This window comes from Garra rufa, chromosome 21 (genome assembly GCF_049309525.1).
Source record: "Garra rufa chromosome 21, GarRuf1.0, whole genome shotgun sequence".
Taxonomy (NCBI): Eukaryota; Metazoa; Chordata; class Actinopteri; order Cypriniformes; family Cyprinidae; genus Garra; species Garra rufa.
The window spans coordinates 24,978,855-25,005,740 of record NC_133381.1 but is presented as its reverse complement, the minus strand read 5'-3'; the positions used below and the strand labels follow the sequence as shown (position 1 = coordinate 25,005,740).

At 36.1% G+C, this 26,886-nt stretch overlaps 2 protein-coding genes across 2 annotated transcripts; both read left to right on the top strand.

The window, feature by feature from the left end:
* The first annotated feature begins 2,212 nt into the window (after positions 1-2,212).
* On the top strand, positions 2,213-3,945 carry LOC141296326 (uncharacterized). The gene is made up of 2 exons (XM_073827580.1): positions 2,213-2,403; positions 2,847-3,945. The coding sequence occupies exons 1-2, from the start codon at positions 2,353-2,355 to the stop codon at positions 3,162-3,164; spliced, it is 369 nt and encodes a 122-aa protein (XP_073683681.1). The 5' UTR covers positions 2,213-2,352; the 3' UTR covers positions 3,165-3,945.
* A 576-nt stretch (positions 3,946-4,521) lies between these two features.
* LOC141296160 (uncharacterized) lies at positions 4,522-24,324 on the top strand. Its single transcript, XM_073827440.1, has 12 exons — positions 4,522-4,611; positions 6,378-6,434; positions 8,250-8,606; positions 10,254-10,327; positions 18,836-19,215; positions 20,278-20,374; positions 20,464-20,530; positions 20,665-20,743; positions 20,836-20,941; positions 22,613-22,729; positions 22,817-22,876; positions 23,330-24,324. Exons 2-12 carry the CDS (start codon positions 6,395-6,397, stop codon positions 23,417-23,419), a joined length of 1,467 nt encoding a protein of 488 aa, XP_073683541.1. The 5' UTR covers positions 4,522-4,611; positions 6,378-6,394; the 3' UTR covers positions 23,420-24,324.
* Positions 24,325-26,886: the final 2,562 nt, after the last annotated feature.

Genomic DNA, 26,886 nt, shown 5'->3' with positions numbered 1-26,886 from the left:
TTTTAGCAGTAAACTCAGCATATCATTAGAGTAAAGCCTCACTGCAGGTTTGATATCGCAGTTTGTTGGTTTACAGTTTATGGATCTGAAATATCCACTCAAGATGAGAGGCAATCCTGCAAAGAGGTGGGCCAAATATCTGCCAGTCATAGATGCTCGGAAAAGCAATTTAATTTAAACATACTAAATGATCTACCACTGACTGGGGTCGGTTTATTTAATAGGTCCTCGTAAAACAAAAGATTTGTCGGTCTCCTGTGAGACCCTGAACTCACAGACAGATAAAACATTGTGTGGCTGAAGGGTCTATAGTACTGTGTTGGGAAAGACAATATTCTGCTGTTTATGATGTTCTCTACCCTGAGGCAAAACTCCAAAGAGGTTGAATCTGAAAGTGTTGCAACAAAGAGAAATTTGAGACAAAATAAGGGCAGAAACAAATACAATATACTGTTTTTGTTTCTAGGATCTACACTAGCATCCATAAGCCTGGGGTCAGTAAGAATTCAGTGTGTTTTTTTTTTTAAGAAAGTAACAATAGACTTTTACATTGTTAAATGTAAAATAAATGTTGTTCCCATCAAAGAATCCTGAAAAAAGTATTAGTTTTTATTACATTTTATTACTGTTTGAGCTATGGGAAAGCCTCATTAAAAATACAAATAATGATGATAATAAAAACAACTCCTCCTTTAGCAGCATATCAGCCTATTAGAATGATTTCTGAAGGATCATGTGACACTGAAAACTGAAATAATGACTGCTGAAAATTCAGCCTCGCCTTCAAAGGAATAAATTATAGTTGAAGTCAAAAGTTTACATACACCTTACAAAATGAGCCTGTTCAGAAGTTTACATATGCTTGATTCCTAATACTGTGTTGTTACCTGAATGATCCACAACTGTTTTTTTTTTTTTGTGATAGTTGTTCATGAGTCCCTTGTTTGTCCTGAACAATTAAACTGCCCGCTGTTCTTCAGAAAAATCCTGTTTTTTTTTTTCAGTATTTTTGTGTAATTTAACCCTTTACAACAATGACTATGATTTTAAGATCCATCTTTTCACACTGAGGACAATTGAGGGACTCATATGCAACTATTACAAAATTTAAATGCTCACTGATGCTTCAGAAGGAAACACGATGCATTTGGATCCGGGAGGTGAAAACCTTTTTAATTTGTACTAGATCAGGGTAAATTTAACTTAACTTCTGTCTTCTGGGAAACATGTATGTACATTCTGTTGCTTCTGAAGGACAGTACTAAATGAAAAAAAAAAATATCGAATTTAGGCAAAGTAAGAACAATGTACACATCTCATTCTGTTCAAAAGTTTACACCCCTGACTCTTAATGCATTGTGTTTGCTTCTGGAGCATCAGTGAGCATTTGAACCTTGTAATAGTTGCAGTTGTCCTGCATGGATCTCAAAATCACAGTCATTGTTGGAAAGGGTTCATATATACAAAATTGCTAAAAAAAAAAAATCAACAAATTTGTGCAACATAAAGGATTTTTCTGAAGAACAGCAGGCAGTTTAACTGTTCAGGACAAACAAGGGACTCATGAACAACTATCACTAAACAAACAAACAAAAGGAAACAGCTGTGGATTATTCAGGTAACAACACAGTATTAAGTGTATGTAAACTTTTGAACAGGGTCATTTTTATAAATTCAAGTATTATTTTCTCTTGTGGACTATATGAATTATTTTTTCCAGGTCAGTACTAAATAAAAAGTAACATGCATTTTGCATGATCCCTCTTATTTTGGTAAAATAATTAACATTTTGCAGTTTCTGCAAGGTATGTAAACTTTTGACCTCATCTGTAAATACTATCATAGAGTTACCACTACTACTATTGTCTTTTTTATATTAATACAGTACCTTTCTATCTGATTGGTTGGTTTTATTTTTTAATTGTTGCTTTGTGATGTTTTGTTCAGTTTTGAATTTTGTTTTGTTTTTGTTTCTGATAACTGGGTCGCCTCTGACCCGTCTGACTAGACTTTATAGCCTTTTCCGGCTTTACCCATGCTAAGCTATACAGGGATGTCGTCCTTCACAACAACTTAACCCCGTATCCCTTACTGTCACAGCTGTCGTCATAGCTAGCATGGCCAAATGCGTGCTAGCCTCTTTTTGGTAATCTCATTGAGAACGAGACAGACAGATGAGGCCTCTCTCTATATAAACTCTGATCAGAGCAAGACAGTCACAGACGTGCAGTCCTACCTGAGCGAGCTCTATCCTCTGAGAAGCCTCTTCCTGTCAGAAAGGAGAGTAACAAGCAACCAGAAAAAGAGGTCCTGCTCATAAACAAAGCTTCAAGGCCTAGTGACTAAACTGATATGTTTTTTGGTCTGCCACGTCCTACAACAGGATACATCCGCTACCTGCAGGTGAGTAAAACAATCTAAGCCTCCGAGGCAGATGTGAAGGTTCTGAACAAAAATGTGCAGTTGTTTATAGTTTTATTTATGTATACTATGTGTATTTATACCTAAATTGGGTCGGAACTGCAGGGCTAAACTCAAGGCTGACTGGATGTTGGTGTAATAGTGAATCATCTTTTTGTTCTATAATTCAAGAATTTTTACAACGTTCCACATGCTTTTAGGCTTTTAATTTGCCGTTATTACATGAGAAAACTATTGTAATTACAATCCATTTTAAGTTGTTATACAATTATCATAATTCACTTCAGTGTATTCTGTAATTATTTAAACATTTGAAATGAGTCATCAGTCAAGCAGCTTAAGGTGTTCCTAATTAAACATCACCTGAAGGTTAATGTTCGTCAGTTCATTTTACAATATAACCATGTATTTCCACTCACTTTCAGACATCCGCCGTACAGACCGTGACCCAAAGAGCTCACGATCTCGCCGTGCCACGGGTGGCTGTTTTTCTGGGTGCGTTGGGAATTGCGATGTCTGGATACAGCTCTCGCCAACTCGCTGTTCACCACCGCCCCTCCACACGCATCTTCAACTGGTTGTCCAAACCTGCCATTAATCTCAACAGCCCAGGCTCCCCAGGTCGAGCCCGTATGGCTTCAGCCAATTCTACCATGGCATCCATCAAAAAAGATGGACAAGATCAACCAATCAAAAACACAGGTGACACCGAGCAACCTGTGAAGGCATCATCTGGCATATGAAAAAACAAGCAAAAAACCTTCAGCCATACAAGGGACTTGTGAGGTCTTACTGTGTAAGATGGAGCATAGTCAAAAATATAATATGTAGGCCTAGATATTTGGAAAGTGCCTTTGTACAAGAAAGCCGGTTTGCCCTGATTACGTTGTGTGTATTTATGAGGTTGGCCAAAGTTGCACAAATGATTCAGCAGATCTATGATAAAGGCCAACTGTCGGTTTACTGATGAGTCATACATTAAGTTGACATCCTTGTGAAAATTACCTGCAATTTTTATACAAATCTGTCTAAATATACAGGCATATTGGTATGATGATTCCATGCTTGGGCGCTGTCGAGCGATATTGTGAAATCCCCTGAATATTAATTTGCTGAATCAAGCTCACATACCAGCCATAATTTGCACGTCAAACAATGACATCCTGATGACTTATTCTTTACTTAGAAATGTATATACAGTCACAATAACACCCAGTGTGACAGGCATGTTTCCTAAGCTAAACTACTTCCTGAAGATTAGTTGGCTGAATTTATTTACTAGGGCTTGTCAATGAGATGTAAATATACAGGTCAGGAGCTGATGTATTTGTTTGGCTCCCAGGTCTTCTAGAAAGAATATGGTGTGTTGAAAAACAGTACTGTATAGCATACAGAATGCTACTACATACATATTCTGCTTTGTTTTGTATTATGTATAACTTTGTACATGCTTATTTTAGCTGTTTTATATCGTCACTGCAGTCCTAATAACAATGTCTAATAAACAAGTTAAAAAATACTGTATACATTTAGCAGCGTGTGAATTAACATTTGATGCAAATAACTACAAATAAAAAATAAGTTAAAAAAGCTTAGCCTTTTTATTTTAAAGTCAATTAGTTTTATGGTATGTTTTATTGCACCGCAGTACAGGTTTGATAAGCTATATAGCTAAACGACATTATCTTAAACTTCCGTTGCTCAGTCCTCAAGGTAAGCCTTTAAATTAGGATTTAGGGTCAGCATCAGGTCAGAAGTTAAGGTTAAGGTGAATCTTTGGGTGAACTGACAGGCTGCCTGTTACAGTAGTATTCGTTAAGCTTTACAAACCACACCCCTGAATTAATGTTTATGTTTATGAGCGGAGTACTCACACGTGACTCCTGATGCAAAGAATCTCATTTTAAGGGTGTTTACACAGATATTTGTCGCTCCTTCAAACACATGAGGACAGTAAGATCATTTGAATGAAGCTTTAGATCTACAGTAGTTCATGCTGTCTCCAGTAGTAACGTTAGGCTACTCCTTAGTCCTCACGAGGGGGCAAAAGGACAGTTTTTAACCGGGCTTCATACCCACATCCTGCAGTCTGCTCAGGATCTGCTCTCGTCCCGTGAAGCGGTGTAACTCCACCAGCGACAACATGTAAACTTGGAAGTCAGTCCCGGTGAATAGAAGAACTTCGATTAGGTGTGTAAGCAACAAAAACTATCCATTATTGTTTTCGCTGTCGTATAGGTGTACATATTAGTCATTTGTCTAAGAATTATATGCGGTAATTTTCTTCTATATTGTAATGCTCTCTGTCTGTGTAACGTTACCATTTTAATTCTTTGTTTTTATTATCTTGGTTTAAAGTTGTTGTTATTACGGCATTATTAACGTTGGAAGTTGCTAGTTCATTAAAGTGATATTAGAAAGTAGGAGAGACTGGAAAGTGTTGCAAACACGCGGTAAATTTTAACCAATGAAAAATTACAAAAAAAAATTGTGATTAACGTTACTGTTTTAATCCTGAACCGCTCTATTAGCCTACAACAGTATTACTTCATATTTTTACAGTCTACAGCAGAAAAAAAGCAATTACGTTATTATAATTGTTAGTAGTAGTATTAATAATATTAATAACAGTAATGCTTAAATGGCATGTATGCAAAGTGCAAAAATGGTAGCAAATTTAATTCCATGTTTGTTTTGGTTCTCTCTATAACTGCTAAACCTATACATTGTGCACTTAAGACTGAATGGCTATAAAAGTTATTATGCAAACAATACAATTTACCTGTTGAACCTACAGTGATGTAATGGCATTGTTGAGTGCTGCTCTTTAGAGACCAACCAAATGGTGCCATTTATCTATAGGCTTGTCTTGATATTATGATGACCAGTAAAAAACTAAGTATTAAAGGGATAGTTCACCCAAAAATTAACATTTTGTCATTAATTACTCACCCTGTTGTTGTTCCAAACCTGTTCATCTTTGGGACAAAAATTAAGATATTTTTGATGAAATCCTTGAGCTCTCTGACCCTCCATAGACAGCAAGGGTCCTACCACGTTCAAGGTCCAGAAAGGTATCAAGAACATCGACAAAATAGTCCATGTGACATTAGTGGTTCAACTGTAATTTTATGAAGCTATGAGAATACCTATTGTTGCGCAAAAAAACTAAAATAACAACTTTATTCAACAATTTCTCTCCTCGGCATCACCCTAGCGCCATTTTGGAGAGTACCACGACACACGTTCTATGTCAGCAGCAAGAATCGCTGAATAAAGTTGTTATTTTAGTATTTTTGCGCACAAAAAGTATTCTCCTAGCTCACTGATGTGGTTCAACATGGACTATTTTGTTGATGTTTTTGGTACCTTTCTGGACCACGAACATGGTAGGACCCTTGCTATCTATAAAGGTTCAGAAAGCTCTCAGATTTCATCAAATATATCTTAATTTGTGTCCTTAAGACAAACGTAGGTCTTACAGGTTTGGAACGACAAGAGGGTGAGTAATTAGTGACAGAATTTTTATTCTTTGTTTAACTATCCCTTTAAGTATTCAAATGGTGTGTTACTCTAGCTCTTTCCTAGAAGACCCAATTTTATATTCTGTATGTTAATTATTTTGAATTGACATAGAAACCAAATGCGTTACAACACTCCCTGGTGCTCCTCCTCACTCTCACAGCAGTGGAAGTTAGGCACCGTCCATGGGCTTTTGCATTTTCATGCAAACTTTACCACAAACCTCGTTTAAATTTTCCTACCATTGATGGAAAGCTTTCTGAATATATCTGAACTCAGTATGAGCAGAGATACTAATACAAAATCTTTTTATATCTTTCGAGTTATTGATATGTGTATTTGGCAACACCACTCTGTTATTTGGATATTGGATAAAGAGTTGGACATAGACCACATGTATAACTGTGTATGATTTTTTGACCCATCTTCTACAGTGAAACAAGCTGTTAACATGGGGAATAACTTTGGAAAAGAACGACATGGATCTTCAGGTAACTAGCTTTTGACTACAAGCACACACACCTTCACATTTATTGAGATACCCCCCAAGGTGCAGGGACATACAAAGGAATTTTTCACAAGATAAAAAAATAACAACAGAGGCAGAAAGATATATAAACATAAAAAAAATAAGGAAAGAAAGAGTGCTGTGTGAAGCACAGATTCTATGTGTGTGAATGCTGAATATTGAAAAAGAAAGAACTGCAGGAGAGTTATTAAATGTGATGGAGAGAGAGTCAGTATTGGAATCCTGTATTGTACATTCTTCCCTGTTATTGGTGGTGTCCAGAGCCCTCAGACTCACTGACTCAGCAAACCTTTCCCTCCCAGGGAGACGACAAAGGCTTCTTAATGAAGAACACCCACACACACATTCACACACATTCAATCAAATCTGTTCCTGTTGGTTCGTATTCAAAAAAAGCAAATATTGGAATCTGCCTTTTTTAGAAAGCTAAAAACGTTTTTCTTAAATGATTACTTCCAAAAGTGAATTAATCATTTACTTTTGTCCTTGGAGCAAACGTCATAACTGTTTGAAAAACAGAGAACAATTTGAAGTTGATATTTGCCTAAAATAAAAAGAAGTCATTGTAATATGCTGATTTATTATAAGAGTTGAAAATGTTGTGCTGCTTAATATTTTTTGGAAGCTGTGATACTTTTTCTTTGATGAATAAAAAGTTCAAAAGAACAGCATTTATTCAAAATAGAAATCTTTGCTAACAGAATAAACCTTTTTACCAATTTAACACATCCTTTCTGAATAAAAGTATTCATTTCTGTAGAAAAAAGAAATAAAAATGTACTGACCCAAATCTTTTGAATAGTAGTGTATATTACAGCACAAAATTTATATTTTAAATAAACACTGTTCTTTTTAACCTTTTATTTATCAAAGAATCCTGAAAGAAGTATCACAGGTCCCAAAATAATATTAAGCAGCACAGCTGTTTCCAACATTGATTATAAATCAGCATATGTGACCCTGGACCACAAAACCAGTCTTAAGTCGCTGGGGTATATTTGTAGCAATAGCCAAAAATACATTGCATGGGTCAAAATTTTAGATTTTTCTTTTATGCCAAAAATCATTAAGAAATTAAGTAAAGTTCATGTTCCATGAAGATTTTTTGTAAAATTCCTACTGTAAACATATCAAAATGTAATTTTTGATTGATAATATGCATTGTTAAGAACCTAATTTGGACAACTTTGAAAGGTGATTTTCTCAGTCTTTTTGATTTTTTTGCATCCTCAGATTTCTGATTTCAAATAGATGTATCTCAGTCAAATATTGTCCTATCCTAACAAACCATACATCAATAGAAAGCTTATTTATTGAGCTTTCATATGATGTATGAATCTCAGTTTTGTCAAATTTAACCTTATGACTGGTTTTGTGGTCCAGGGTCACATATTAGAATGATTTCTGAAGGATCTTGTGACACTGAAGACTGGCGTAATGATGCTGAAAATTCAGCTTTGCTTCACAGGAATAAATTATATTTTAAAGTATATTAAAATAAAAAACTTTTATTTTAAATTGCAATAATATTTCACAAAATTATATTTTTTCCTGTATTTTTGATCGAATAAATGCAGCCTTAATCAGCATAAGAAATGTTCCCAAACAAAAAATACATTCAATTTAAAAAAAAATTTGAGTCATTCTTTTAAATAACAGGAATAAAGTTTCATTTCTGTGACAGACTAATCTACCCACACAAGTTATCGTATCATGAAATGTTTTATTTTAAGAGACATCTGTCAATTCTGAGAGCTCCACCTCTGTCTCCCTGCAGGCACTGCTGTGGACACGTATGAAACACCTCCCGCCTCGCCGTATAGCCTTGTTTCTACCTGCTCGCCAACCACTCAGCTGGTGTCCATTTCCAACTGTATGAACACAGCCATCCCTGAAACAGCTGAAGACGCTCTGAGCTCCATCATTCAGAATGATGAGCCATTGTTGGACTGCAGGACAGGACCTGCAAAGGAGGCTGAGGAGGAACTTAAGATGACTGATTTACCTGGGCAGGTATCTCATCCTTCAAGTGTGTGTATAAATGGAGACACAGAAGTGGACGCAAAACTCTTGCAGGAGTGTTTGAACACACTGCAGCTTAACAACATTGAAGAATCCACACACATACTCAACGGTGAGTCAGACAGTCATGCTGTCCCTGTTGAAAAAACCAGCATATGCTGGTTAGTTGTGTTTTGAAGAATGGCTTCAGGTTTGACCTGGTTTAAGGTAGTCCTGAGCTGGTCCTGAGCAGTAGTTAGTTGCTCATGACCAACTAAGGACCAGCTAAAACCAGCTTACATGCTTTAAGCATTTCCTTCTTTTATTAACATGATGAGATGTTCATTTATTCATTGAAGCATGTATATATTTACATGAACTACAGTTGAAGTCAAAAGTTTACATACACCTTGCAGAATCTGCAAAATGTTAAATATTTAACCATTTTTATAAGAGGGATCATACAAAATGCATGTTATTTTTTTTTATTTAGTACTGGCCTAAATACTCCACATAAAAGACAGTCCACAAGAGAAAATATTAGTTGAATTTATAAGAGTGATCCTGTTCAAAAGTTGACATACATTTGATTCTTAATACTGTGTTGTTACCTGAATGATCCACAGCTGTGTTTTTTTGTTTAGTGATAGTTGTTCATGAGTCCCTTCTTTGTCCTGAACAATTAAACTGCCTGCTGTTCTTCAGAAAAATCTTTCAGGTCCCACAAAATCTTTGGTTTTTCAGCATTTTTGTGTATTTGAATCCTTTTCACTGTTGGAAAAAACTATGCATTAAGAGCCAAATTTGAAGATCAGGGTAAATTTATTTTATTTTGTCTTCTGGGAAGCATCTAAGTATCTTCTGTAGCTTCTGAAGGGATGTGCTAAATGAAAAAATATATATTTAGGCAAAATAAGAAAAATGTACACATCTTCATTCTGTTCAAAAGTTTACACCCCCTGGCTCTTAATGCATCGTTTTTCCTTCTGGAGCATAGTTGAGCATTTGAACCTTCTGTAATAGTTGCATTTGGTAAAATAATTAACATTTTGTAGATTCTGCAAGGTGTATGTAGACTTTTGACTTTGACTGTACATATACTTTTGAATAAGTGTAATAACATTTTAAATGTATTACTGTACATACATTTGTAGGTGTCAACTGTGTTGCTGGTCTGTTCCGATCATGGACAACAGAGAGGAAAAATGCTACATGCAAATAATAAAATGCAGTTAACCAAATAAGCATGCATATTTATATTTGGCTTGTCTTTTTTTGTTGATGTCACATTAAAAAACATGGAGCAAAACCGTGGAAGGTAAAAGGAAATACAACCCAGATTACATCAAATATGATTTACTTTATTTATTTGTTTATTAATTTGTTCATTCATTTGCACATTTGTGTTTATTTTCATTGTTGGGTTGCCACTTGTCCTGAGGAAAACTCTTAAGAACCACATACACATTTTTTTTTTTTTTGTATTTATTTGTTAGAATATTTATTGTTGGGTTGACACTTGATATCCAATGTAAAATCTGTGTCTTGAAGAAAAACCTCTTGAAAACCAATAATACCTTAGATTTTTTATTGTATTGCTGTTGCAGTGGTTTTAAAAATTCAATAAACCATTTTAGGTCATGCATTGCAGTGGTTTTCCCACTGTGGTAAACTTAAAGTAACACATTTCTTTTTGTGGTTTATTGCCTTATTGTATGCTTAGCAAAAACGCATTGTTTATAATGTAATATTGAGAATCACTTTTTTGTATGTTTTTCAGATCTGTTAAAATGTTTTCTGTTGGAGAGGGGGAAGATGAAGGAGGAACTGAGAAGTTGTAAGGAGAAGATTCAGGTGAATCTTTTTTTCTTTTTTAGCGTTCATGCACTCTCAACTGACCCATTGTGTCTCAGCTGCTCCAAGCCCTGACATTCAGTTTGTGCTTGACACTTTGGTTTCTAAAATTCCCTCTTTTGAAGACAGGAAGTCACATTGTTCCCAGAGGTGCAGGTCAAGGATTGTCTGATAACAGCCTGTCAGCTTCAGCAAAAGCTTGTGGGACATGCAATCCTACAAATGACTCCTTTCCTGTCTTAGCTGAGGAATGGACATTGTTTTGTGAGCGTGTGTGTTTATGTTATGGTTCTCTAACATGGGCCTAATCTGGTAGTTTTAAGGAATCAGATAAAAAAAATCTATTTTTGACAGGAATGAGGAGAGGAAAAGAAGGAGGAAAAATTGATAAGAGGGACAGCAAAGGAAATTGTTATCCCTTGCATAGATTTTCTGAATAGATAGATTTAGTATGAAAGAAAGGGAAAGTTCATTCAAATTGGTTATAGCAACATTTAAACGAGAACAGCTCTTTGGTGTTAAAGAAGTAGTTCACGTCCAGAATAAACATTTTATGATCATTTACGCCCCCCATGTCATCTAAGATGTTCATGTCTTTCTTTAAATACATTTTTTTAAAGAAAACATTCCAACATTTTTCTCCATATAGTGGACTTCAATGGTGCCCAACGGGTTTAAGGTCTAAATTGCACTTTCAATGCAGCTTCAAACGTGCAAAGAAAGTCAAACGCCCTTTACAAATAAAGGTAAAATAACATTGTCAGACAAATTTGACGTTGGAGGGGAAAATTAGATTTTTCGCCCTACCTTACATTTTTGAACCAAAGTACACGGATAAAGAACCAACCGCACATGACTTTTCACATTGCAGAGCCAATGCAAGACAAGCATTTGTGTTAAAAAAGTATATGCATTTTTATTTTATTTTTAGAAAACAAGTGATTGTTTCGCTAGATAAGTTTCTTATTCCGTGGCTGGGATCATGTGGAGCACTTTGAAGCTGCACTGAAAATGCAATTTGGACCTTCAACCCGTTGGGCACCATTGAAGTCCACAATATGGAGAAAAATCCTGGAATTTTTGTAATTTCTTTTAGACTAAAGAAAGATATGAACATATTGGATGACATAGGAGGAAGTAAGTTATCAAGAAATGTTTATTCTGGAGGTGAATTAATTCTTTAAAGTAGCTATACAGGGTGTTAGGCCTGCAATAGTAGGAGTGATTGAGACACAAATGGAAACAGGGAGTGAACGGGAGATACTGAGGGGGATGTGGGGAATTCTGTTCAGCTCTTGCAAGAACAAAACTTTTTTGTTTAGCCACTGTGACAGCAGAAGTCAGCATGTAACAACTCACTGACCAAACAAGTGAGTGAGTGTGCGTTGCTGCCCAGCCTTCTGTAAGTGGACATATTTTAACAGCTCAACCACTAATCGCACTTACATGAACTTAGTTAAACCAAATTCATAATAGGACAAGTCAAGTCCCCTTTGTTTTTATAGCTCTTTTTACAATTGAGATTTAGCAGCTTTACAGGAAATTACCAGAATCAATCATGCAATCTTAAAAACCAAATTGTGCTCAGAAACAGCTGTGGCAAGACAATAGTGTCATTAATCAGCTCAATTCAGTTCAGTGTTGGTTCAGTTCAGTTCAATAACTGTGTAAAGTTTTTTCATGAAATAAGACAAGACAATAGTGTCATTATTCAGTTTAATTCAGTTCAAGTTTTGTTTTCATCCAATAGTGTCAGTGCAGTCATATCGAAAACATTGCTAAATATTAAGTGTCTATTAGACCCTAAGTAAACAAACCAAAGGCGACAGTAGCAAAGAACCCAAACTTCATCAAGTGACAGAAATAAAAATAAAAACCTTTAGAGAAACCTCAAACAGAGGACCTGTTCCCTTCTGGACAAAAAAAATTAAGCTCTTATTTTTTTTAATGAATGTTGTAGTGCAGTGGTCGGCAACGGGCGGCCCGCCCAAAACTGGCCCCACCAGCAATAATAACTGGCCTGCACCCTCAGCCAGATTATTTTGATAGCGCCTGGTTCTGAAATAGATCTGTCATGACAGCAGCAGTTACTAACAATTTATTTAAATCTCGTGTAAATGAGCACTTGCCTTTTACTTTCACTTTCGATTTCACTAACACGCACTCTGTGTAAAGGGAGCACATCTTACGATAAAACACCGCGTCCTACTACGTGATAAAAGAAGGGCTAGTCGTGACAATGACACACAAAATTTCAGTTTTAGAAATGGTTTCTATTTCTGCAACGTCACAGCTGAAACAACAACACAAACTATGACAGTTATAATCTCAGGTACTGATTATATGCTTTATTCAATGTTAAAAGTGTCTAACGTGAATTTAAATAGCATTTTGCTTGACATTTATATCCATACTGAAAGCAACAACAGATAGTTTACCTCAGATTTTAAAAATAATTTAAAGCAAATATATGTTAAAACTGCAAACCAAAAACAGTTTTCCATGACAATTTTCCCTCTTCACTAAGTTTTGTCAGTTGTTTTGTGTATTGGTCTAATTCTTGTTTCGGGTTTCTCTTTCTAATTAATCTTACATTGAGTTAGTCACTTATTTATTTATCTTGTGCTTCGTTCCAACCCTTCTGAATTATGTTGCATTGATAAGGAGTTATCACAAACTAAGACTGCTTAGTTGTGCTATCTTACAATCAATATATAGTGCATGCAAGTTAAAGTGTTGCCTGTGTAACCAGTTAAAACATGAAGTGGCGAAGAGGTCTTAAAATGTACACAAAGAGTCTTAAAAAGGTCTTTAATTAGGCAAATTAAATTCTCACAGTGGCATCTGTTCTCTGATGGTGTGCGCACTGGTGCAAGGGCAGGACGATAATCTGTTACCTCCAGCAACCTCAGCAATTAGCAAATGACAGCAATCCAATCAGTTCTTGAAAAAGTCCTGCTATACATACAGTGCTTCATTCAAGATGCCGTTTCATTTAGATATACTGTACATCATAATACAGAAGAAAAGTCAATTGCAATTGTTTGTCGGACAAAATGGCGGATTCAGCGTTATGATTGGTCAGATCGCCTGTCAATCAAGTGTACATGTTTTCAGGCTACACTTGGCCTTGTTGTTTTGCACTTGGACAGACAGATGAAGCCTGTAGCTTGAAAACCTCCATTATAACTGTGCATGTAAACTTACTCTCTTGTTAGTGAGTTTCACACACTACCACACAACTTTCACATTCATTCATAAGATTTAGTCACTCTTTGTAATATTCCCAGTTTCATTTTGACCTGAATCTCTTACGCAATGTCAACAAGCTCTCGCTCTGCTGGACATTGCTAAAAAGCTAAAACCCATTTTCTAACAATGGCTGTACTCACAGAGCATAAAATATGGTTATGGGTGGGTGTGTGTGTGTGTGTGTGTGTGTGTGTGTGTGTGTGTGTGTGTGTACCTGGTATTCATCACGTTGTGGGGACCAAATGTCCCCACAAGGATAGGAATACCAGTAGATTTTGACCTTGTGGGGACATTTCTCAGGTCCCCATGAGGAAACAGGCTTATAAATCATGCACAATGAGTTTTTTTGATGAAGTAAAAGTGTGCACAAACTCCTGTGAGGGCTAGGTTTAGGTGTAGGGTAGGTGTAGGGCCATAGAAAGTATGGTTTGTACAGTATAAAAACCATTACGCCTATGGAATGTCCCCATAAAACATGTAAACCCAACATCTCCATCTCATCTCCAGTTTTTTGTTTCAATCTTACACGCACACGTTATGAACGTAAGAAGCTGGCGGATCAGTTCCAGATGGACTGCTCTGAATGCAGGAGTCACACGCTGACTTTGGGTTTTGCTGGAAAGAGCTTTCCAGAGTGTATTAGACCATTGTGTCAGACGCACTTGTCTGTGGGTGCTTTTCTGCGTGTGTAGTGGAGTGTAGCGATTATGTAGTGCGTATGTGCGCGAGGGTTTGTCAAGTAGGGTGAGAGAGTCACACTCAGTCCACCCCCACACACACTGTACGAAAGCCTCAAAAAGAGCAACAACTTCTTATCATCATGGGTGTGGTGCTTCCTTAGAAATCCCACTGAGTCAATGAGCTGATGTCTAAAACATCACCACTGTCCAGAGAGAAAGAGAGGTGGGGTCATTTTCTGTCCTGTCTGGATGAGTGGAAAGCTGTGAGTGTGAGCAGAGAGAAAGACAGATTTTATGACTTTAACAAGGTTGGGTGATTGCCAACATGTGTTAATACTGTTTCTCTCAGTTCTTATTCATCAATAAAATGAAGTGTCCTTTCAGGACAAATGCTTCATGAATTAAACAGGCTAATAGGAAAAGCTTTCTTCTGCATCATAAGGTAAAATGCTTGAAAATCCCTCCTGTGACAGGCCATTCTTATTATGAAGTTATTGAGGATGTGTTTTCCTCACTAATAATCACCAGTCTTTTCATTTCCTATAAAGGCTAGAATACACTACACAACTTTTGCCCTGATGGTAGTTGCAGAAAGTTAGTTTGCAGATTTTGGTCAGTCAGAGCTGATGGATTTTTCAGAAAGTGGCATAGTGTAAAAATGGGCAGTTGGAGAATCTTTTAAAAACATCTTATTATAATATTACCGCACCTGCATGTTTCCACCCACGCCACCACTATTTTGTTTTCGCAAATGACAACGGTGTACCAGTTTTAATGCCATGGCAAAGGTTTGAGAAAAGCATGCTAGCTGTTCTGTTGTTTGCTGCACAGATGAGCACAAAACACTATTTAGTGTCCCAGCCCCAGATGAGACAAGAGAACAGTGGATTTATTGATTTATTTACTGTATACTACGCTGCTGCCACACAGATGTGGCAGCTTTCCCAGCTGTTTACCTTTACAGACATAACCGACTTTTTTTATATAATAATAACCAACTTATTTGTGTTTTTAACATAAACTTGCGTGTATTTGACAGTTTAAGCGCAATAAGACATGAAAGAGAACTTAGTTTAGTACTCACATGGCATGTGACAGCCACTTTCTGTGCGCGTGCTTCGGATGTGTATGCTTAGAAAACCCTAAATCAGAAGTTTAAACTTAATATGGCTTTAAAACACATGATTTCAGCATGATAATCAAAACCAAACAGATGTTTTTTTAACAGAGTATCTGAGGTACGAGCTGTAAAGATCAGGGTTTCCAGGTTTTCACAACAAAACCTGCCCAATTACAACTCAAAACTAGCCCAAAAAGTAGCCCAATCACATTTTGAAGGGGGTCCACATTCCAGGGGGTAAAATACATGTTTTGTAGTGGGGCATGAAAAACAACCTACGGCAACAGTATGAAAGGAGCTCAATTCTGTGGGGAAAAATGTGGACTTGGCAACACTGGTTAAGATACATCCTGGAAAAGGGGGCAGGGAGCTCATTTGCATTTAAAGATACATGCACAAAAACAATGCGTTTCTGCTGATCAAACTGATATAATAAATTATATTTGGGGTATTTTGACCTGAAACTTCGAAGACACATTCTGGGGACACCTGAGACTTATATTACATATTGTAAAAAGGGGCATATTAGATCTCCTTTAAAAAAATAATAATTGTAGTGCATAAAATACTATTTACAAAATTACACAAAGCTACACTGCTAAACAAAGTGTTTGCCAAATATTTTGAAAGAGTTTAAAATGTAAAACACATTTTTAAACACATTTTAGAGAGTGCAGAAATATCAAAATACCCTCCAATGTCTGTGTTCCTGTATCAGATAGACTTTCATGTGTGTCAGAAAAAGTGTAATGTTGTGTATTCTTGCTGTAATCAATTCCAGCTGGGGTCTAGAGGCCTCAGAGTGATGAAGAGGGTCCTGAGACTTTCCCTGCTCTCTCTCTCTCTCTCTCTTTTTCTCTCCCTCCTCCTACTCTATTTCCATCCTCCCTCAGTGTTATTTGTTTAGACCCAGCTGGGGTCTTCAACCTTTTTCAAACTAAGGAACTAATGTCTGGTCTACACTAACATGCATATAGTATCAATGGATTTACATACTTACGATGCTTACATTGTAAAACCATTAAAATAATCATTATTAGAAGTCAAGTCGTGTAACTGACCCTTCGCAAAATCTCGCCCTCCTTGGTTACTGTTGCTTTGTCCGACAAACAAAGCCGCTCTCACACTACACATCATGTTGAGTGAAAAATACATTGCAGAGCAAAGAGGAAACTGACAACACAGACAAAACAGAGGAGGTTGCATCTGGTATGAATAAAGGTGTCTGCTTTAAAATGTTGAAAAAGAAAAAACAAACAGTAAATACCATTTTGTGGCTCTTTAATGTGTCGTGACAGATCACTGTATTGCCTTATTAGATCAGTCGACACGTGAACCAATCGTCTTTTCTTATTTACTTAAAGCATGAAATAAACACAAATGAACATCAGTATTTTATTTCAACTGCGGAAAGACGTCAATACACACAATTTTTCAAGTTTAAGTCCACTGAAGGTAATCTACTCTCCTGTCTGATTTGTTTGTCGGACAAAATGGCGGATACAGCGTTATGATTGGTCAGCTGGCCTGTCAATCAAGCTGTTTGTGAAGGGTCAATTGTTAACTTTGTTTGACACGAACATACCAGTTTTCCACAAAATAATAGCTCAATAATTATCAGTCCTCCAGTTGGTCTCTTTCTTAACGCTTCTACATAGAGTAGTTGTTTTCCACCCATTCATCTTATTAACTCTTTTTTTAGAATTTCTTGTGAATTTTTTCCCCAAGTTTTGGCATCTTTTGTTCTAAATGACTTAATATTGCAAAATAATGGCTTACTCAATTTGAGAACTTTAGTAGTCAGTCATTTGTCTTTATGTGAGTAATTTTCTCTATCTGGCATCAACACAGTTTCAGTTAGTTTTAATGAGAGACAAGAAATGAAATGGATGATGAAAGAGAGGGAAATAATGATCAGTTGTGTTTTTAGATTGTGATTATGAAACTAAATTGTGTGTTTTACATAAGAGTTATCATTCTAGGGAATCACGGTTGTATTTCTTGACATCTAGCTATTGAGAAATCACTTTATCGCCAGAACATGCTCAGGGCTGCAAGCGGAGTAAGATTCCTGAGTGTGTGTGTGTGTGTGTGTGTGTGTGTGTGTGTGTGTGTACCTGGTATTCATCACGTTGCGGGGACCAAATGTCCCCACAAGGATAGGAATACCAGTAGATTTTGACCTTGTGGGGACATTTCTCAGGTCCCCATGAGGAAACAGGCTTATAAATCATACACAATGAGTTTTTTTGATGAAGTAAAAGTGTGCACAATCTCCTGTGAGGGCTAGGTTTAGGTGTAGGGTAGGTGTAGGGCCATAGAAAATACGGTTTGTACAGTATAAAAACCATTACGCCTATGGAATGTCCCCATAAAACATGTAAACCCAACATGTGTGTGTGTGTGTGTGTGTGTGTGTGTGTGTGTGTGTGTGTGTGTGTGTGTGTGTGTGTGTGTGTGTGTGTGTGTGTGTGTGTGTGTGTGTGTGTAAATATGAAACGGCCCTGGACCACTGCATGTAAATAGTACAGGATACGTTTCAGGTGTTTGAAAGAGGACTCGTTACTAATCTTGCTGAGACGTGCAGAATGAGCTCCGATTTCTAAGAGTAGAGTTTATTGTAAGCATATCGTGTGTAAGTGTGTGTTTAGCAAACAGTGAGTGGTGGACAGAAGCACAGTATGATCACCATAGCGATGTGATTCACAACAAACCTTTTGACCTCATAGACTCACAGCTGAGTTACAACTCTATCCAAGAGTCATATCTATGTCTACTGTTCTGCTCTCAATTATCAGATACCCGCTTCCTCCTAGTAATACTGTGTATTTTGTAATAGAGTAAAAACACCTTGAGGAACAGGTTTTTTTGGCATGTGTGAACAACAATGTTCCCATCAAATATGGTATATATTTTTTATATATATATATTGTATATGTGACCCTGGACCACAAAACCAGTCTTAAGTAGCTTGGGTATATTTGTAGCAATAACCAAAATGAAATTGTATGAGTCAAAATTATCAATTTTTCTTTTATGCCAAAAATCATTAGGGTATTAAGTAAAGATCATGTTCCATTAAGATATTTTGTAAATTTCCTACTGTAAATATATCAAAACTTCATTTGGACAACTTTAAAGGTGATTTTGTCAATATTCTGATTTTTTTGCACCCTCAGATTTAAGATTTTCAAATAGTTGCATCTCAGCCAATTATTGTCCTATCCTAACAAACATTACATCAATGTAAAGTGTATTTATTCAGGTTTCAGATGATGTGTAAATCTCAATTTCATAAAATTGACCCTTATGACTGTTTTTTTTTTTTTGGTCCAGGGTGAGATATTTTATTATAAAACACTTTATAAAACATTATTTTAATTATTGAATTATATATATATATAATATTTAACATACCAATTAATATGACTCTATTATTGTTATCTCCTTCTGTAGGCAGAACGTGAGGAGTGGCAGCAATTCCAGGCTGACCTGAAGGTGGCGCTAGTGGTTTCAGACAGACTGAGGGGAGAAGCTGAGGAAGAGCTAAGTACTCTAAGAGCAGCAAGACAGGACCTGGGCACACAGTTAGCCAATGCCTTGCAGGGTCGCCAGGAGGTCGAAAGTCAATTGGATAGCCTCAGAGCTGAGCTGGAGCAGAGCAAGCAGAAATTGAAGCAGGTCACAGGTAGCCACCAGGGGGAGCTGGGAATAAAGGGCCTGGAGAAACAAGCGGAGGGTTATGGGAAGAGAACTGGACCTGAAGATCAACTGTGGACAGATGAGATGAAGGGAAAAAGAGAACTGCGCATCTCTGTTACTACAGAGAGGTCAAGGTAGAGTTATACAGTTATGTCAGAAAATTGCAAAAATGAATCCTATACATACAAAGGCTGAAATTTTGAGATTGAATAAATGCATAATATAAATATTTAAAGGGTCAGTTCACAAAAAAAATTTAACTTCTGACATTAATTATGCACCCTCATGTTGTTTCAAACCCGTAAGACCTTCATCTTTGGAACACAAATTAAGATATTTTTGATGAAATCCAAGAGCTTTCTGACCCTGCATAGACAGTAATGCAACTGACACGTTCAAGGCCTAGAAAGGTTAAGACATTAAGACAGGAGTTCTCAACTCTGGCCCTCGAGGTCCATTTTCCTGCAGAGTTTAGCTCCAACCCTAATCAAACACACCTGAACAAGCTAACCAAGCTCTTCATCATTACTAGAAAGTTACAGGCAGGTGAGTTTGATCAAGGTTGGAGGTAAACTCTGCAGGAAAGTGGACCTCGAGGGCCAGAGTTGAGAACCTCTGCATTAAGACATTGTTAAAATAGTCCATGTGAACAGTGGTTCAACCACTGTTAAAAAAATTGTTGAATGAAGTTCAAATGAAGCACAAATAGTATTCTAATAGCTTCATAAAATTAAAGTTGAACCACAGATATCACCTCAGAATGACACTCTCTCATACTTAACTGATGTAAATATGGAAAAGTCACAGAATAAATTAGGTTTTGGAGTTTTTGTAGGGTTTTTGGAGTTTTTTAGTTATCTGAATCAAGATTCAAGACAATCGAGACAAATCAAAATCCTTTCTATGAAATCAATTCCTACTTTTGAAATCTGAAGTACTATTGATTCCCAATGGAATCAGAGAATAGATTCTGATTCAGTCTGATTCATGTTTGTTTGTTCATCTGGTGAGTTCCATCAAAAAATCATTGTGAAACAGAGCACAGTTGATACGGCGTGCCTGAGACATATTTGATTTGTCCGATAGAGAACATTGTTTAGTGATTCTAAGTGATTCATTGTTTACAGCCCACAGTCTGTCAGAGACAGTGTGACCTACAGTATGTTACATTCATGGATCATTCCATCATTTTCCAGGAGCTTGTGCCGGCTGCCCTCCCATTACCCTGATGTTGTTGTAAATGGTACTTCCCAACCCTCAGTTACTATGACAACAGAATCTGGAGTAGAAAAAGTAAAAAATGTTTTCTTTTCTAATATATTCAGACTTTTGTTTTTCGTATCCAACAGTAAAAATTAGTAAACAGTGTGTAATCATTTCAGGCTTCTCAGAGCAAGACTCAAGCAGTAAGTTTAGACCAACAAAACAACAAGACCAGCTCCAACAGAGGTGTGTAAACGAGTTTCATTTGCACAATATTCAGTTGACTGGATTTCATTGAATATTTGTTCCTTTGCTAGCATACCAGACTCATACGGACACAAATGATTTATTCTGAGTGCGTGTCTATGCATGTCCAACAGATAAGAAAGTGGAGAATTTACTCCTACAGACATGCAACTCTTCAGTTTTAGATGTGACAAATAAGATCAACAGGACAAGGTGAACAAACACTGTTACCTCTTTTATCCACCATTCATTCAAGAGAAACATTAAAATGATTGTCGACTGACATAAATCACCTTTCCCATCAGGACACAGGAGGATTTCCCATCAGGACTCAGGTCGCTGAGGCTGCATGGCAGCTCCAGACGGAACTCCCTGCTTCGTTGGTGTCAAGGCAGAACTCAGGGATACAAGGTACTGAATTCAACCAAACTAAACTGAATAGCTGACAGATCAAACTTGGCAGTCGGCCACACACCCCCTAGTCTCAGCCTCAGACAGCATGGACCACCCACAATCCTTTCACTGACCGTCTGATGCACATTGTACACGCAACTGAAAAGCACTTTTTCTAGAAAGCTCTAGTCTGACACACAGGGTGGTTTTCACCAGTCTGCCTGCAAAAGGAAGCCTGGAAGTCATGTTTATAAATTACTGGGTTGAGGCAACAAACACTTTTAGGAATGAAACACTCACTGAATTTCCCAAGTTCAGTTTTGTTTTGTTTTTGAGGCACTTAAAGGGTGCAAATGAAAATTTTATATTATATTATATTATTCATTTTTAATTTAACTAACCCAGCAAGTCAACTAGATGTACACTACCGTTCAAAAGTTTAGGGTCAGTACTTTTTTTTTTCCATCAAAGTACTGTTTATGTAGCAGAATTTGTGTATTTATATATGTTATGTATTTATTCAGCAAGTATGCATTAAATGAATGAAAAGTGACAGTAAAGACATTTATAATGTTATTTAAAAAAATCTATTTTAAATAAATGCTAGTCTTAGGAAATACTGAAAAATGATCGTGGCTTCTACACAATTATTTAGCAGTACACTGATTTTTGAAGGATCAGCTTTGTCATCACAGAAATAAATTACATTTAAAAACAAATTAAAATAGAAGGCAATTATTTTAAATTGTAAAATATTTTACAATATTACTGATTTTACCGTGCTATTAATCAAATACATGCAGCCTTGGTGAGCATAAGAAACTTCTTTCAAAAAACTCTTTAAAAAAATGTTTAATTGTAGTGCATATTCTGTTGTGTTTTTAAATTATATCTGTGAAACTTTAGGCTTAGACTGCCACACCATTATTTAAAGTGATAGTTTACCCAGAAATTTAAATTCTGTTATAAATTACTCACTCTCATGTTGTTCCAAATCCGTAAGACCTTTGTTCATCTACAGCGTGAGTAATGAGGGTGAGTAATTAAAGTCAGAATTGTTATTTGTGGGTAAACTATCCCTTTAAATCACCTTTTTCTATGCAGGTATATTATTGTGGTACAAACTATTTGAGTTACAGATACCTGTATAGAAGTAAACATATGTAAATCCCCCAGTCTCTTCCTGTCTAAGTGGGTTGTTTTAGACCAGAAATGTGACCCTGGACCACAAAACCAGCCATAAGTAGCACAGGTATATTTGTAGTAATATAGCCAACAATACACTGTATGGGTCAAAATGATAATTTTTTCTTTTATGCCAGAAATCATTAGGATATTAAGTAAAGAGCATGTTCCATGAAGATATTTTGTAAATATTTTGTAAATATAACCTGCATTTGGACAACTTTGAAGGCAATTTTCTTGATATTTTGATTTTTAGCACCCTCAGATTACAGATTTTCAAAAAGTCCTACCCTAACAAACCATACATCAATGGAAAGCTTATTTATTAAGCTTTCAGATGATGTATAAATCTCAATTTCCAAAAATGGACCCTTATGACTGGTTTTGTGGTCCTGGGTCACAAATGAGCTACAATAAAATTGGACTACATAGAATAGATGTACTGTATATCTAGCATATCTGCCTGTCTCTGTCTTATTTTGGTGCCTTCTCTTTTTCTTGCAGAATATTGAGATCACTAATTTCAGCAGTTGCTGGGTGGATGGTTTGGCCTTTTGTGCTATTTACCACAGTTACCTCCCCTCTCACATACCATATGACAAACTCAGTCCAGAGAATAAGGTAATACACACTTCATATGCATACTTGCATAAAAACATATTAATATAAGTGTTGTTATGATGATATTGATGATGATTTTATCCACAGAAAGAAAATCTTACTCTTGCATTCCAGACTGGAGAAGGGTTTGGAATCTCTGCATCATTGGTGAGTGAACTTAAGTTTTTTCTGAACAGTTGTATTTAATTTCATAACTCAGTCATGTGATTACTATTCACTACACCCTGATTCAGTCACCAAACGAATCAAACAAAGCACTATTAATCACTTCCAGCTTGAATTAAAAAAAAAGTCAGATATTGGTGCTAACTTCAGATGAGAATGAGAAACTTGACAGGCCAGATGTGAAAATGACTAAATCATGATTAAACAGACATGTGAATAACTTAGATATGATTGATTAGATATGCAACTGGCTCAACGTGAGAATTACTCAAACATGACTGACTGGATTTGTAAATGCCTCAGGCATGATTGGCTAAACGTGAGAATGACACAATCGTGATTTAAAAAATAACTCAAACATGATTCATGGAAATGATGCAAATATGACTATTAGTATGATTTTGTGTATGATTTTGTTTCATTGTGATTCCGCAGACAGTGGAGGAGATGCTAAAAGATGAAGCACCGGACTGGCACAGAGTTCTGGAATACGTAGAGAGCATCTACCGCCATTTTGAGATGTAAGACTGTGAATATATACATCACAAATGCTTTCAAAATTCCGCTACAGCAACAGTATATCCTCTGAGGGGAGTACACAACTTCAAGCAACCTTAAAGTGGACCTGAAAGTTCATCTTTAGCTGTTGGTCTGGGATCAGATTTTTTTTTTTTTTTTGTATTAGAGACTCTAGATGAGGAGGTTTTGCTGGTTAGCATGGCCTGCTTACACTGCCACGTATTCTGACTTCTTGCAAGCAACAAATGAATTGCTTGTTTCATTATATTATACCTAAGAGCTGACAAATGGACTTGTGACTGCGTGCTTACTTGTTGTGCCATTAACCAATCAGCATTTACAGCTCAGGTGGTTAGCTCAAAAACTGTGCCAAGAACTGAGAGCCAAAATCGAAGCAAACAGGTTGATAACTTGTGGGAATCCTGCACCAGCCCTGCATTCATCCCACTGAAATGAACTGGAATGCTATTGAATAGCTTGTCCTAGTATTATAGACCGCCTGAGCAGTTCCTGAGAAAGGCTGGAGTGTCTGTGTAGGGTTTTGAGTTGGATGAGGAGTGTCCATCAGAATGACTGTCTTTGTTATTGCTGCTTTCTGCCCTCTGTTGGTTTTCATATGGTATTGCAGATTTCAATTTATGTCATTTTGCTCTTTTTTTTTTCAGATTTCTTATACAGTAAGACCTGGGCTGCTTAATCTCAAATCACAGAAATCATTACTCTTGTATGCGTGCCATTTTTTTCGCTGCTGATTCATTCAGCAGCTGTGGTATCATCCTGTTTTGTTTTCTTTGAGCCCCAAAACCATCACTGATACTCTGACACCAAAGTACCATTAGTGGGATGTAGATATTAAAGGAAAAGAAGAGTCCAAAGACAAACATTAATAAATAAATATTTTGTTTATACTGTTTAGGTCTGCTTTTCTTACTGCGTATTCAAACGTGCCATTTTCACTGACAAATGAGTGAATGTAGGACTATAATAGGAAAATATTAATGAATGTTCCTTACTTAAAGCGTTGATGAATGGGACATTTAGGCATCATAGATTCATAATTTTAATGTTTTTTTAAAGAAGTCTTTTCTGCTCACAAAGACTGCATTTATTTGATCCAAAGTACAGCAAAAACAGTAAAAATGACTAATATTTTTACTATTTAAAAGAACTGTTAATATATTTTTAAATGTAATTTATTCCTGTGATCAAAGCTACATTTTAAGCATCATTACTCCAGTTATCAGTGTCACATGATATCATTCTAATATGCTGATTTGCTGTTCGAGAAACATTTCTATTATTATTATTATTATTATTATCAATATTTAAAGCAGTTGGGTAATTTTTTTTCAGGATTCTTTGATGAATAGAAAGATCCAAAGATCGGCATTTATCTGAAATAAAAAGCTTTTGTAACATTAAACACTATACAATTCAAAAGCTTGGAGCTTGGGAAAGAAATGATATACAGTGCCTTGCGAAATTATTCATACCCCTTCATTTTTTTCACATTTTGTTATGTTGCTGCCTTATGTTAAACTACTTTAAATTACTTTTTTTCCCACATCAATCTACACTCCCTACTCCATAATGGCAAAGCAAAAAATAGGTTTTTAACATTTGTGCAAATTTATGAAAAATAAAAAAAAAACTTTTTAATAAATTTGTAAAATTTACACTCCATACACCATAATAATGACAAAGCAAAAACCAGATTTGCAAATTTTACAAATGTATTAAATATAAAACACTGAAATAAGTACATTGCATAAGTATTCATACCCTTAACTCAGTACATAGTTGAAGCACCTTTACAGCCTCAAGTCTTTTTGGGTATGATGTGACAAGCTTTGCACATCTGCATTTGGCAATTATCTGCCATTCTTTGCCTCAGCTTTTCACCTCTCAAGCTCTGTCAGCTTGAATGGGGCCTGGCAGACATTTTCTAGAGTCCTAGTTGTTCCAATCTTATGTTATGGATAATGGAGGCTACATGCTTCTGTGAACCTTCAATGCAGCAGATTTTTTCCTGAACTCTTCCCTAGGTCATTGCCTTACGCAAGTCTGTCACTGAGCTCTACAGGCAGTTATCTTGACCTCAGGACTTATTTTTTTGCTCTGGTATGCATTTTCAGCTGTTAGAGCTTTTCTGAGAGGTGTGTGCCTTTCTAAATCATACTCATTCAAATGAATTTGCCACAGTTTAACTCCACTCGAAGTGTAGTAACATCTAGAAGCAATATGAATGCTCCTGAGCTAAATTTTGAGTGTCCCAGAAAAGGGTATGAGTACTTATGCAACGGGATCTTTTCAGTTTTTATTTTTAATAAATTTGCACAAATGTTAAAAACCTATTTTTTGCTTTGCCATTATGGAGTAGGGAGTGTAGACTGATGTGGGAGGGAAAAAGTAATTTAAAGTAGTTTAACATAAGGCAGCAACATAACAAAATGTGAAAAAAATGAAGAGGTATGAATAATTTCGCAAGGCACTGTAAATTAATACTTCTATTTAGCAAGGATGCTTTAAATTTGTCAAGTGATGATAAAGACATTTATAATGTTACAAAAGATTTCTATTTCAGGTAAACTGTGTTCTTCTGAACTTTCTATTCATCAAAGAAACCTGAAACATTTCTACTCAGCTGTTTTCAACATAAGACTTTTGTTTTGACCTGCAAATCAAAAAAAGATTGATTTCTGAAGGATGTGACTGGAATAATGAGGCTAAAAAGTCAGCTTTGAAATCACAGGAATAAATTACACTTTAAAATAGATTTAATATATATCCAAAACAGTTATATTTCAAACTTGTACTGTTTTGATGTACTTCGGATCAAATAAACGCAGGCTTGGTGAGCAGAAGAGACTTAATTAAAAACTTTTGACTGGTAGTATATTCCTATTTACTGTAAGACGTGGTCTTTGATTGGATGTCGAAGTGACTCTCCCTATTTTGAAATAAACGAATGAAAACCAGCTGACTGACATATGATCATTTTATCCGACCACTTAACTTCCACGGCCAAACACGTCATAACGAAAGTTGTAAAAGTTCTGTGCGTAAGGGAAAATACTTCTTCAATGAAGTAGTACATTTTCCATAATAAAGGTCTCTGTGAGAACGTTTGATTAAGGTCGTACTTTATGTTGGTACTGTACATAAATATATATGACTTATACGTCTTCGTAGTGCCTTCCTAAGTTTTTTTTTTTTTTTTTTTTTGTCTTTCCTTTTCCTTACTTATTTGTATTGGCTTACATAGAGAGTGTATTTAAATAAACATAACGCATTCTTCGTCGAGGACATGTACAGTTTTTTAGTTTACTGGACACTGATCTCCTGCTCTAATCTGCATGTATGAATACGCTTACAATAAATAATAAACAGATACGTAAGTAAATACATAAGTACGAAAATATAAAGACTTTTTCTTTAAAAGTGAATTACGCAGCACGTACGATGGCAACTTC

What these genes read in the sequence shown, in the direction of transcription:
- LOC141296326 (XM_073827580.1), top strand. Translation starts at nt 2,353, where the DNA reads ATGTTTTTTGGTCTGCCACGTCCTACAACAGGATACATCCGCTACCTG. An exon ending in GATACATCCGCTACCTGCAG is followed by an intron (nt 2,404 to 2,846) that starts GTGAGTAAAACA and finishes ACTCACTTTCAG; the next exon opens with ACATCCGCCGTACAGACCGT.
- LOC141296160 (XM_073827440.1), top strand. Translation starts at nt 6,395, where the DNA reads ATGGGGAATAACTTTGGAAAAGAACGACATGGATCTTCAG. An exon ending in GTTACTACAGAGAGGTCAAG is followed by an intron (nt 19,216 to 20,277) that starts GTAGAGTTATAC and finishes ATCATTTTCCAG; the next exon opens with GAGCTTGTGCCGGCTGCCCT. An exon ending in TTGGAATCTCTGCATCATTG is followed by an intron (nt 22,877 to 23,329) that starts GTGAGTGAACTT and finishes GTGATTCCGCAG; the next exon opens with ACAGTGGAGGAGATGCTAAA.